General features: G+C 34.8%; 1 protein-coding gene across 2 annotated transcripts in view; it reads right to left on the reverse strand.

Annotated features, from left to right (window-relative positions):
- Window positions 1-11778: 11778 nt before the first annotated feature.
- The window catches only part of LOC145984519 (uncharacterized), a 141628-nt gene continuing 138912 nt past the window's right edge, over window positions 11779-14494 (reverse strand). For both annotated transcript variants that reach the window (XM_083118176.1, XM_083118175.1), the window contains exon 11: window positions 11779-13250. In XM_083118176.1, the coding sequence (XP_082974302.1) occupies window positions 13065-13250 (186 nt within the window). In that variant the 3' untranslated portion in view covers window positions 11779-13064. The remainder of the gene's footprint in view (window positions 13251-14494) is intronic.

The raw sequence follows: 14494 nt of genomic DNA on the forward strand, positions 1-14494 counted from the left end.
CGGGCATTATTGTAATAAAGATTAGCTGATTTTAGATATTGTACTAAATTTTCAGGTGGAACACCTCCAAATGAATCAAACACAAATGCCTCATTGTTTAAATATTTAAGATAACAAATCCAGTGAGTGCCCTGATTTTTGTACTTATCCAAATTAACAATGCCACACTCTTTGTTGAGTGGTTGTTCTGGCAAAGAATCAGACATGTACACTCCTCTAAAATTTTTGATGCCCAGTGGCTTGATTAAAGCTTCAATATCTTGGTTTGTAAGCGGCTCTTGTTTTTTTTAAACTTATTTATGGCTCTCTTAACACCTTTGCCTTGTTTCTCCATGGAGAGGTTATGGCGCTTCAATTCATCTAATTCTGCCTTAATTTTTTTGGCATCTATTAATGTTTTTGCTATGGCAGCTGATCCCCCAGCTAAGCTCCCAACAGCTCCGAGAGCAGCTAAGATGGCCGGGATAGTAAATATGAAACCCCCCACATGTGATTTTTTCCTGGATTGTTGTAATTTTTTTAATTGGGGGGTACTAAGCAACAATTTCATACCATGGCCTTTTGCAAGACAAGAGCTTTTTTTCTTGCGCTGCTTTTTGGTTAAAAGACTATCAATAGTTTTAAGAGATTTAAGACCTGCATAAGGTATTTGATACATAACACCCTTGGCCTTCATTCTAGGTTTATTATATAAATATTCACAACCCCCACCCCAGTTTTTGTTTGGTGTTCATAGCTATGGTGGTCCCCAATGCTGCTATTCTCTCACATAAAGAAGCATCTTTGCTTACAAATCTACCAAATGCAGCCTCTTCTAATTTCTTGTCTGCAACATGTCTCTTGTCAAGATCAGAATGTGTGTTGTATGCTATGTCATGGTCTCTACAAGCAGCATCTAGGGGATTAACACCAGGATCACCTCTGTTTAATCTATGGTCCAATTTTGTGCCTGGACCACAATACTGATAGCCTGGAATATGTAGTTCAAATGGCAGCTTGTTTATAATGTCATTAACCAACCCCCGACCCTCAGAAATATTCCAAAATTTAGGTGGTAGAGTATTAATAATTTTTATAAGATATCCAATCCCCTTAGTGTCATTCACTATAAAATTAGACAATTTGGTGCTTATCATGTCGATAATTCCAACCTTTTCATTGTAAAAATTGTGGTTGCCAGCATTTTCCTCCCCAGCTATCACCAATAACCTATCTACAAGTTTCCTGACATCATCAACCCAGACAAATTATTTAGGCAGGGTGTTGTATTGTTTGATTCCACTGCCTGTCTTAATTTGTGACCATATGGGCTTGATTAAATTATTGTATTTTGCTCCACTGCTAGACTTGACTCTTTTTTGTGTGGGATCATTGTTCTGGTATAGAGCATCTGATTTTATTAATATTTCTTTGTAGTGCTCATAATCTTGATCTGTATAGCTGCCAGGCCTCTTCCTAGTCATCAGTTCCCACAACCCAGTTGTGCCGGGATATTTAACAAAACCACCTCTTTGTCCAAGATGAGATTCTGAATATACAATTATATCATCTCCCATAAATGTTACTCTGAAATTGCCAATTCTATGTATGATGCTACCATCACGCTCTGTATCAGCATATAAGCCAAAGACCTCATCTTTGTTGTCTTTAGGTGTGCTTAAATATTTTTGAGCAAGAAGACCCAATTCAATAGGATCCTGAGTAGCTTCAATTCTTCGAGGAGCAACAGGACTAGGTGCATGAATACTGGAAAGTGGGGTGATTGGATAATCTAATATGTTCCTTGCAGCTACAGGTACAAGCTCTGTGATCAAATTTTGATTTTGCTCTGTAACAGTTTTGATATTTTTACCTAATTCACTAATAGCATCAATTATAGGCTGTTCTGTTTGTTTGTGTTGTTCATAAATTCCTCGGTTCTGTGATTTCCATCCCTTAAATCTTTTTACAAGATAATCTCTTAATTTAAGATCATCAATGATTGGCCTTTTCATGGTTATTTATATATGTTTCAATGTCTAGAAAATTGTTGATTTTATTTCTGTATTTGCCACTATTGGGTTTTCTTGTCATATCAATTGTGACAAACCCATAACTGTCTTGATTCCAGCACCTACTGCAAAACTTGGAAAAATCATTGTAGCTCAAGTCCCCACCTACATATTCATCATGTATGTGTTTGAGGTTGGTATGATCTTGATGAAACACACATATAAAATTGCTGTTGTCTCGGATCAGCTGCTTGGGTATTTTTTAAAAAGTCTGTGCCAGGTAGAAGCAATCAATGTTTTTGTGTCGGCCCTGTGTAAAGAAATTTCTAACCTTGTTTGATTATCCAGTATAATGTCATCAAACACAACAACTGAATTATCGAGACATTCATGAAGTGGCTTAACATCTGGTTCAAAAGTGGCAATATCCAATCCATCATATAGTTTCATCAGCTGTTGATATTTTAATTGTTCCAAGCTCTTAGAGAAGATATACAAGTGCCTGTTTTTCCAGTCTAACCAGTTGGGTGCCAATAAAAAATTATCAATCATTAGTGTAGTTTTACCACAAGCCGATGGCCCAACAATAAGACATCTAATATTTTCAGGCAGCAACTTGCCATTTCTCTTAATCTGCTGTTCAGGTTCTGGCAGCCTTTTTATAACATCCCAGGTGCTCATATTATCACTTTGTCTGCATCGATCCAGCTGTGTTCTGGAAGTCCTAGCCATTTGACAAATAACTTGTTGCCTTTTCTGCGGATGATTTTTTCTATGAGATATGTGTCAGGCTGTTTAGTTTTGCTGAGTTCTTCTTCATAGAATCTGCCTTTGAGAATTTCTCCTCGGTGATCTTTTATTATATATGTGTTAAGGGTCCCAGGTTTAACTTGAACCACTGTAAATAATTCAGTGCTCCAGTTTCTTGTAAAGCCTCTTTTGAATAAGTGCTTATATTTGCTGATTCTTACTTGATCACCCACCCTGTATTTGGCCTTTCTTGTTGTTGGCTGGTATCTAGGATAATAAACAGTCCTGATCAATTTTTGCTCATCAGATGGAGTTACTTCAGAGGGTTTCATGTTGATTGTAGAATGGACCGAGTTGTTATATTTATGTAGAAGTTCTGGAAGAATATTAATCCATTTATAATTACCTTGAAGTGTAAATTGTTTATACATAAGATTTTTTAGGGTTTTGTTGAATCTCTCTACAATTGAGGCTTTGAGATCACTGTAACTCGAGTAATGTTTTATTGACTGGCTTTTAATAAATTGTTGGAACACAGAATTATAAAATTCTTTGCCATTATCTGTTTGCAAATAGCGCGGTGATCTTCCACTCTGATTGATGATTGTCCTGATGGCTTCTGTAACACATTTTCCAGTCTTGGATTTGAGTGGCACAGACCAGGCAAATTTTGAAAATGTGTCTATGACAGTGAGTAGATACTTGTAGCCCTTGTTGATTTTGTCTAAGTTTTTCAGCTGTCCACTTGCCATCTCAATCAGGTCCCCTTGCCATAAATCATCTATGCCTTTTGTGACTACTGGCAGTCTCTTATAATTATGTCTGGCTTGTCTGTGTAATTCATCAACAATAATTTGTCTAGACATAATATGAAAACAAGAATATTGCAACTATGGGGTGTTCAGCAGCTGATACTACATGATTTTCTAAATATAATTTGTCCCCTATTTGTATTTTAAATTCCAGAGAGCCATCATCTTCAGCATAGGCTGTTTCTAATGTATTGGGGTCTGTAAAATCCTCTAACTCTACACTGGTGATTTTTGGTTTGTTGTCAGCATTTGTTATTGATAAGGTGGGGTAGTGGTGTGCCTGTGGCTGAAGCCAATATTTGATCTTGATTGGTCTCAGTGTGCCCCCAACAAAAAATTGGTAATAAAATTGAGCAGGGGACAGCATATATATTTTGCCACCTGGTGTAAATGGTGAATCATATTCTTTGTTGGGGATGCTGTACAATTCAAGAATTACTGTATGTTTTGGATTCTCGATTATGCCTGTTATTTCTTTTTCTGCTGTAAGCAATCTGCTTGTTACAGATTCAAGGTGCTCATTGATGGTCCTAACAACATCATCATGGCCTGGCTTGATTTTTATGTCCACAACAAGTTTCTTGTATTGTTGCACAATCTCTTGAAGCTGGGTGGCAAAAACAGACAAAGCATTTGCTTGATTGGATTCCATGGTCCCTAGCTGTTGCTTGATATTAGCTACAATTTGTTGCAAATTTTCAATAACTGCCAATTTTGAATTTTGAGCAGTAAGATCATGGACCTGTCTTCTGATATCCTCAAACAGGGCATGCAGTTCATTAATATGTTGATTGGTTGGTAGAGTGGCCACTGTCTGAGTAAGTTGTTTGATCTCTGTCTGGATATTCTTGATATCTTCTGATTTCAATATGCGATTCACTGCCCTCTTTATATTTTTAAGTTCCTGTGATGTAGGCAGATTTGTTACAGTATTTTGCAAAGATTCAAGTGCCAATTTCACATTATTTAATTCAGATGCATCAGCCACATTTTGCATAGCATTTTGGAGCAGGGCTATATCTGCCTGAGTGGGTGTTGATTGCTGTAAAATTTCAAGTTTTGTTTGGATTTCATCGATCAAGTGATGAAAATGAGATAGCTCAGATTCAGTGTTGAGGTTTTCAAGCTTTGTGATCTGTTCCTGGACACTAACAAGGGTATCTACAATACCGGGCAGGCGGGATTCTTGTACATTTGTCAAATCACTTTGCACTGGTGCTATTGTACCCTCAAGATGGGTTATGGTACTTTGAATTTTTCCAAAATCTTCATATGTTTCAAGTTGCAGCTTAATGTTGGCAACACTCCGAGTTATTGCACTCAAAGCATCAGAAGATGGCAAGTTGTTCATAAAATTTTCAAGTGTCTCAATTTTTTCTTTAACCTCGGCTATGGCATTGTTCAGAGGGTCCAGATTAGGTATTTGGAGTGATTGAATCTGTTCTTTTAGAGTGGAAATCACTAGATCAAAATCTTCTTGTGATTTTATGCTTTTGACAATTGTTTGGAGCTGTGCCTGGACATTATTTATCTGCTCTTCCAATTTCTGTTTCAATTGCTCAGAGTTGGTGGCTTGGGTCTTAAATTTGGCTTGAAGAGCTGCTACAGCCTCTTCTAAACTTTGAAAATTATCTAATGTTGCCAGGTCAGTATATTTTTGAAGCAGCACTTTGAGTTCTGAGTCAATTTTAAGAAGAGGGTCCATGCATTGTGATTGCAAATTTGTAATTTCTAATTGAAGACTGGCATTGAGTGTGGTTTGTAAAGCTTGTAAATCACTTCTTAATTTCTTGACTCTGACATCAAGCATCAAAATCTCATCACTGTGTTCTTCATGCCTTGTATGGCCAAATATATCATTAGGCATTTTTGTTTTAGTGGTTATTTATTATTGAATATCTGATTCTTAATTCTATAAAAAAAGGTATAAGCTTGTCATATGATCCCGGGACCTCAATATATAAGCAGTCACCAGCAGAAACAGTATATACAGTGCCAGAAATCATGTTTGAGTGCTTAATTCTATAAATATTTCTCCCTACTGAAATCTTGACATCACCCTCAGGGGTTGTAATAAATTGTAATTGCCCACCTACAGGTAATTGATAATGATTTAAATTATTGTTAAATATGTACAATGTTTTACCTGTTTCATCATCAACATCTGTAAGTATGCTGTTCAGATGAATAATTAACAAAGCACTTAGTTTAGATATTATATCAGAAGAGGCTTGTGGTGTTGGCAGCTCCATAATAGCCTGTTTTTTGAACCCAAATAAGTTCATAGGCATGTTTATTTATTTCAAATCATGCTCTGTAATTGGGCATTGATTGCCATTTTTCAAATCAAAATGCCCCCATGGTAGAGTATGTATGCCACATGATAAAATGCATCTCTTATCATCATGTGAGTCCAGAGCCACTTTTCTTACAATATTTGTAGTCAATAAGTGATCCACACTCTGAATTCTATTTTCTGATGTTCTGATTGTGCTACATGATTTGAGGCAATTTTTGTAATCCTCAAATTCAAGCTCTTTGTCAACAGTTACTCTGCCAATGCCCTTGGCCTTTTTGGCAACAACACCACTACATGTTTCAAAACTGTACATCTTGGCTCTTAACCCAGCAAATGCCACAATAACATCACCAAGTGTCTCATCTTTTAACTTGCCAGGCACTTTTTTGTTGTGGGGTTTAATTTTTGAATGTTCAGTGGTATCAAAATATTTAAACAATTCAGGCTGTGCCATGTCTTGATAAACATCTTCTGTTTGAATATCAAGAACAAAACTATCTGTGTCCATGTACATCAATTTTACACAATCACCATAAAAAGGTTTCAACACATCATAATACAATTTTAACATGTGTAATTTGGCCAATTCCAATATCACAGCCCCTAGATAAATAGGCTTATCAAATTTAATATTTGTTTTTTTCATGTTGAAGAGTGCCATATTTTCATCATAAATTCTTCTATAATTGAAATTAGGCTTTGCAATCAATTTTTTGCTCCGGCTGGGGTCAGTAATTATTTTAACATCAATATGTTTTCTGACATTTTCAATTGTTTTGCCATACACAGAATTGACCATCAATTTAAACAGGGTCTTATCAAATTGGCTCATTGCAGATGTTCGAAGCTCTGTGTTTGTATCAATATATGGCTTCAACCATCTTGAGTGCCTGAACCTCAAAACTTTTCCAATTTTGGTCACTTGAACACCATGTTTCATCAGGAACTGGAGGTTTTTGTAATATATGACATAATCCTGTTTCGGCTCTAGAGTCATCAATTTCTTCTGTTTAGAGCCAGGTGAACACTTAACCTCAGGAATTGGGGGCAGATCAGAAAATGTGTTGTATAAATCATCAGGAATTGTCAGATCAACCTCTAAGAACAGGCCATAGTTACTGTCATCATAATTCTTAAGATCTTCAATATTAAAATCTTCAACCCACTCAAGCCCTGCATATGGCAGTTTATCCATCATGGCATAACCATAGAGGCTGTTTGCATCTACATACAGTATATAATTTGATGGCAGTGCTGGATCATAATCGGGAATATATTTGTTATTTGCTCTGGCATATCTCTGAGAACATTGCACCATGCCTCCTCTTATACATTGTTCCATAAACAGATACATATCTTGATCCTGGATCAGATCCAATTGCATTTTAGTGTTTAAAAACATTGCAGACCATGCTAGGCCCGGAGCACTGTAAAAATACATTGGATCCAGCTTATAATTTTGCATGGAAGATTTTCTAAATGCCTGCAGTATATCAGCTAAGAGGGTCACATCGAGTTTTAAATATGCCTTGTGATAATCATCAAATGTCTTGCATTTTAAATTGTTCCACATCAATTGGGCATGGTGATAATCATCATCAGTAATTCCAGATGCTCTGATTTTGCTGTAAAACTCTTGTTGTGGTGGCAGAGAACACTCATCAAATTTAGAAAAATCTGTAACATAATCATATGGATATACACCCTTCCGCCTAATTAATTTCAGGTCCTGATTTGGAAACAAAGCACATGTGATTTTGAATTGATCATCAGATAATTGAGTGGCCAGTGTAGCCAGGCTAGCCGATAAAATTCTGTAGGAATCAAGAAATCTTAAGTGAATAGAAACACCATTAACTTTAATTATTTTGTTAATGGCAATATATTTCTCATTATTTTCAGCTAAAATATTTAAATTCTGCTTGTCAAACCCCTCGTACCTGATCAAATGATGAAAATCATAATTGGATGCACCATGGCAAAATATAGGGACAAATTTTGGTCTCTGGATCTTAATATTACAGCTATTACACAGGGCCATTAAAAATTTACCATCTGTATGAGAATGGTGTTTCACCTTAATATTTGTATCTGAAAATTCAGAATCACATACCGGGCATTTTTCTGCTTTGTTGAAATCTTCAATCTGTTTCTCTGTTAAAGGCAACATAGGTTTTGATTTTAATAAAATATTAGATGCTATGTCATGGCACTCATTTTCTATTCTATGTGCAAATTCTTTGATGGCATCTGGTCCCATGTATAAATATTCTTTACAAACAACACCATCCTGTACAACCACATAATAAAAACTGGAAGGTTCATGTAACTGGTATGGTGTAATTGAAGGTTCATCAGGATCTGGGCTACAGAATGCAAGAGGTTTGAGATTTGATTCAAAATCACAGACTATATATGCTGGGTGTTCCAACAGGGCTTCAAATGTTTTGAATTTTGCATTTTCACTTGGTTTGGCATCACCATATGAACAGGTTTATGGTTGCCACAGTATTTCAGATGCTCAATTAACTTGTTTTTAGCAATTTCTGCATTTTTTTCACGAACCCCATTCACCATTTTTCTACCATCAAATACAGACAAACATCTTCTGCACAACTTGAATATTCTATGAGTTTTGTCTAGTTGTGTTCTGACTAAAGCTTCAAGATTATGTATCAGAGTGTAATGATATGAGCCATCCTTTTCAATTAAGAGCAGATCAATCGGAATAGCAGATTCATCATCAAGTGTACTGATTCTGAGAGGATCTATCAAGCAATTGCCACGGCCAGTAGAACAAGTAAATACATTAATAGATAATTGTTTGCCATTGATGTGCCTGGCCTTTTTTTCAAATTTATCAATATTCTGAACAGACATTGGATATTCTAAACCCTCCATTGCTTCATCAAAATCATGCTCATATTGTTTATAATAAGTTATTCTCTCAGGATGATTTAAAACTGGAAACAAAGCAGCTAAAATACACCACAAAAAGCATTTCTGGTCGGTATTTTCTATATTAACCATGGCTGTTTTGTTTTTGATATTGGCAGGTAATGGCAGATATGTAGATCCTTGTAATGGGTTGAATTCAGAAATATTAACATATAACTTGTGTGGAGATCCGCATAGGCTCCATCCAGACTCTTTTGCTGCAAATTCAGAGTGTTTAATATTCAATTGATCTATCAAACTGCTTATTATTTTGTCTGAATTTGCATTTGAATATACCGGTACAGTTTCTGTTATGTGGGGCTGTGTAAATTTTGTGCCATTTGGCTTCTTATATTGTGTAAACAATTTGAGAGACAGCTTATAAGAGCCATTTTGTGCATTTAGAATTGCCTGCACATCTGGATTTATACTGTTCAAAAAATTCTTAATGTCACATCTTGGCTCTGATACAAAACAGTGATCCCTTAATTGGCCGTTAAAACTGCTATGGATAGGTGGTGCATAGCGTGGCTGCTTTGCCGGTCCAGCATTAAGAGGTGTTTCATGCTTTCTTTTCAGACCAGATGTAGATGGTTGAGGGGGCAATGTTGATGACTGTACAGAACAAGAACCCACATGTCTATTGAAATATGCCTTGCTAAATATTTTATTGCATTTAGAACATATTTTAGTGGGAGTTCTGAATTTGCCTGGGTACAATTCTTTTGGTGTCTGGCCCAATTGGGGCTGGATATATTTTTATTACACTGATTGCAATATTTTTGATTTGGCATTTTTTGTTGTTGGTTTATTATATAAGATTTCCTGGGGTTCAATTCAAAATTTTGTACTTAATATATATATATATATATTGTTCAGCTGTGTGCTTTGTTTATTTCTTGTGTATATTTAATATGTTAATATTATTAATTTTTATCCTCGGTTTATTATATAAAATTTTTTGGGTTTTAAACCAAAACTCTATGCTTATTATGACAGGTTGTAAAGCTAATAGCCCACAAGTGGAAAAAGAGAATAAATATTGATCTACACTGACCTTCCGCAAATGCCTGCACAGACATGCATGTCTAGAAAGGCAATGACCTAGCGCTGAGTGTTATGTATTGATTTTTGTATAACAGGCTGGGACAGATATAAGCCTGACTCTAAATATGAGTGGATTACAACAAACAAGCTGGATGCAACAAATATCAGATTTTTTATACAAAATATAAGCCCTTTTTGTTCAATATACCAGAAATATATTTAATATGAATTATATATTAAACCAAACAGGCCTGTAAGTATGAGCAGCACTGTAACAACACATCTGTTCTCCTCAGCCACTCTCACAATACTGGGTGAGGAGTAATGCAAAATCTCTTTATATACCCTAAGCATGGATTAAAACATCTGAAACAACAAAGCAATCAGAATACAACACATCATCACATTATGTCATAATTAACCAATCAGAAAACAACACATGCATAATATTGGATAATAATTTGTTGCACAGCATGATGCAAGAGCTCTTGTCTGTTGCATAATATTAGATAATAATTTGTTGCACAACATGATGCATGTGTGTGTGGGTGGGTGGGTGTGTGTGTGTATGTGTGTGTGTGTGTGTGTGTGTGTGTGTGTGAGTGTGTGTGTGTGTGTGAGGGGTGTATGTGGGTATGGGTGTAGGTGAGGGTGTGTGTATGTGCTTAATTTCAAGTGTATCCAAAACAATATCAAGAGGGGCATATTTTTAACAAATTTATGGATAACAATCTCACAGAAGTGCCTTTTATAAGTGTAGGCAAATCAATCTGAGGGGGCTCATCATTTGTACACTGTAGCTTCGGGAAATTCCCGAGGGCATTTTTACAAAAGTCTTGGGTTAGACGGGGTGCTACACTTAAGCAAAAAGCTCATATGGGCATGTTGAGCTTGTTTTAAGTGTGGCCAATTCTGCCTGAGGGGGGCTCATCATTTGTTGTCCTGGTTGTGGTACCAAACACACTACTTGCCTGGAAGTTTAGCCAATCTGTCCTGACCTAGAGTTCAGCAGGTTCTGCCATGAGTTATCAACTCTTGGCCTTGTAGCCAGCAACTTCCAGTAATTGCTTTCATTCAAATGTGTTCCTAGTTCCCTGTAACCTTCATAAAAAAGCAAAACTGTTAGAGATAACCAAAGCCACATAGGATAACTAAAGATTGCTAACCCACTTAATGAGTTGTCATCTAGGTTTCCGCAAAAGTTTATTTCGATCTTACGTGCATCGTAACTCCAGTTTCCCACTTTATACATTTTCTTAACTGCCGATGTCATAATATTTGCCAAAAAAAAGTACCTTTGGCTGAGTGACTTCTCCCCGGGAAGCAATGCTGATTGTTTCAGCTTCAAGGAAGCCACATTGCCATACCAAACTGCTAAGAAATCAGATTGCTAACTCCAGAAACGTAATCATCTTCACATTGAAATGTACAATTTTATTCACAATTACTAATAGATTTTCCTTCTGTATTTTAATCTCAGGGCTTCAGGTTTCGCAGAATATGTTATCCTGATATAAAGGTATATAATATGCATGATATTAAAAATCTAATCTCAAAGGACAACTGGTCATGATTTCTCTGTTATGTGAGTTTTTATCAAATATTATTTTATATTTCTAATCTTATTTCCATTTACTTTTATACCAACACTGATGTTCACAACTGTAAACTATAATTCAATATTGTTTTTACATATATTAGGAAGTTTTAGTATGCAGCCATGTATCGAATCAGCCATAATTTCAGTTTACCTAGGTATATTGTTCTTGTCATGGTAACTTCTTGTTCTTGATTTTATTTTATGTTAATGACGTTTAAATGTATGAAGTCAAGTTTTGATTTAAACTAGTACAAATTATGGGTGTAACACAATAGCAAAGAAAATATATGATAATAATAAACACCAAAACTGAATTATGATTTTATTGAATATGCTGCCAGAACTTTAACCATTAAAATAGAAACAAAGCAGAAGATGCACTTTTTCTTACACAGAAGAAAGAAAGAAAAAGAGTGACACTAATTATAAACAAGATTGTTTTTTACATCACACAACACATTTAGTACATCCACTTAGTCATTTTTACTGTAACTGTTACCTTTTTAATCTGTCCTCACACTAAATTTCAACCCAAAGGATGCATTTCCACTTGCCATAAATATAGAGGAAAAAGCTTTATTTATGGTTTTACTTAATCTCATACATTGTACAGTCATGGACACTTCTGGGTTGTAATGAATAAATACACTGACTTTCAATGAAATCGTTACAACCCAGAAGTGTTCATGACTGTACATACATACACATATTGCTTCTGAATATAGTTACATTATTTAATTTTGAAACTGTCAACATGAGTTGATTGTAATAACTAAAAAGTCATATAATGCCACATGTAACTGTTAGATTGTTGCAGGAAATTTACAAGGAAAAAGTTCTGCATATAACAAAAAAACATTTATATCCATATTGAAAACATATTTAAACAAATGAAACTCAAATAGCAAAACTTTGAGAGGAAGAAAACCTAGCTTCATTCCAAGGTTTTGAAAGAATCTCCTACATTACAAACATATATAGATCTTCTGAATTCAGTTACATTAATTTCCCTTGAAATTGTCAATGCACGAATTAATTGTAATGTTGAAAAGCCATGCAATGCCATGTGTAATTAATTATTTTGTTTGATTATTGCAGGAGATATAAGAAAATAGTTTGGCATGTAACAAAAACATTTATATCACTTATTAAAAACATATTTAAACAAATGAAACTGACGTAGCAAAAATTTGAGGAAAAAACCCTTGTTCCATACCAAGGTTTTGCATGAATCTACTACATAAAGTATACCTTCTAAATTTAGTAACATTAATTTACTATGAAACTGCCAACACATGAATTGATTGTTTTAGTTGAAAAGCCAAATAATGCCACCCATACTTGTTTGATTCTTGCAGGAGATTTATAAGACAAAAATTCTTCATGTAACAAAAAGCATGCATATCAATTATTAAAAAACATATTTTTAAAACAAACAAAACTGATAAAGCAAATGTTTATGTGACAAAGTTCTGCATGTAACAAAAAAACTTTATATCACATATTAAAAAAGTTTTTAAATATAATAAAACAGATTTAAACAAACAAAACTAATGTAGCACCATATGAAATAGTAAACTTTGAGAACGAAAGGAAGAAAAGCTAGTTCCATCTTAAAGTCATATTATTTATGACCTGATGCCCAACTTTTCCATTATTTCAGCACACTGTCCAATTTTATACATGTACAGCTGCCTTACAGTTAGTGAATCTTGTTTAGCTTGCATTTTCCACTTTTCCTTAACACCTGCCCCTCCAAGATATTTATTCAAATACGTGAGATATTTACAGGCATGAGACTGGTCCAGAATAACCTTCAAAGAGAAATTACATAATTATTTTCTTTACGACTTGAAACTTTACAAATATAGTGTAGTATCTAAAATAAGGAGAGGAATTGATATAAAAATTTACCAATATTGATAAGTTACTAATACAAAATTTTCTGATATATAGGGGCAATAGTTAAGGTCTTGGCAAGGAAAAGGGTTTTTTGTCTGCGCTTTCCGATTGTTGGTTAACAGAAATGAGCTGCATTTGTGTTCATTAATATTTAGGAATGTATCCATAGCAATAACAGGTGTACACAACAGAAGTAATTGGCTGATAATTAAAATCTTTATTACCACTGTTTTAAATATTTGACACATTATGTTGAACAAAATATTTCTTTATGAATGATTCCTGTGAATTGTATGTATTTGAATCCTGCAAACACCTGGGTTCATTACAAGCATGTTGAGCCCACCTTGACTAAAATATTTTTTTTTAGCCAATTTCTAGCATAAGCTTTACTTTTAATTTTGGCAATTTTAAGAAAAATAGCAGCAGTAGGTATTCCTCCTCAAGTTGCTCATCTGCGCAATGCCATGTGGGAACAAAAGTCTACCAACAAGCATGGCAACAAGTATTGTGTGAGATGAAAACTAGACAGTGAGCAAGTACCACACAACTAGTCCAAGTCCAACTGGAAAATCCAGCAGGATTTCTAGCCTTGCGTGATTCAAGCATAAATTAGAGATGGGATAGATACAAGTAAATTGGTATTACATCAGTATCACCTGATATAGGTTTATTGGTAACAATTTCAAATATGTTCGAAATTCCTAATTTGTTATTTATATGAATTCCAAGGTAAAAATCATATAACTATGTAAAATAAATAACTAAATATGAAGTTTCTTTCTCCAAGGCAAAACTTATATCAGTCAGGATTTGTAGATTAATTATGGAGGTAAATGAAGATTTGAATTTTATATCTGATTGGTAAAAAAAATCATGTTCATCCCTACTACAAATCATGCCTTGCATGCGAGTTTTAAAAATCCATAAAAAGTGTACACTTTTAGTAACAGAAATTATATTATTCTTAGAATTGTACACTGTAAAAGCAAAGGAAAAAGTCTACTACCCCTCAACAAAGGACCAATTACTTATCCTCTTTAATCTGCTCAGGACAGTTGGGTAGCTATGTTTACCACCATTGGTATTCAGATTGAGAAGGCTGTTAGCTATATTTACCACCTCCACATGGCAGAAATTAATACACTTTTCATCA

Source organism: Lepisma saccharinum, chromosome 2 (assembly GCF_977018435.1).
Source record: "Lepisma saccharinum chromosome 2, izLepSacc3.1, whole genome shotgun sequence".
Classification (NCBI taxonomy): domain Eukaryota; kingdom Metazoa; phylum Arthropoda; class Insecta; order Zygentoma; family Lepismatidae; genus Lepisma; species Lepisma saccharinum.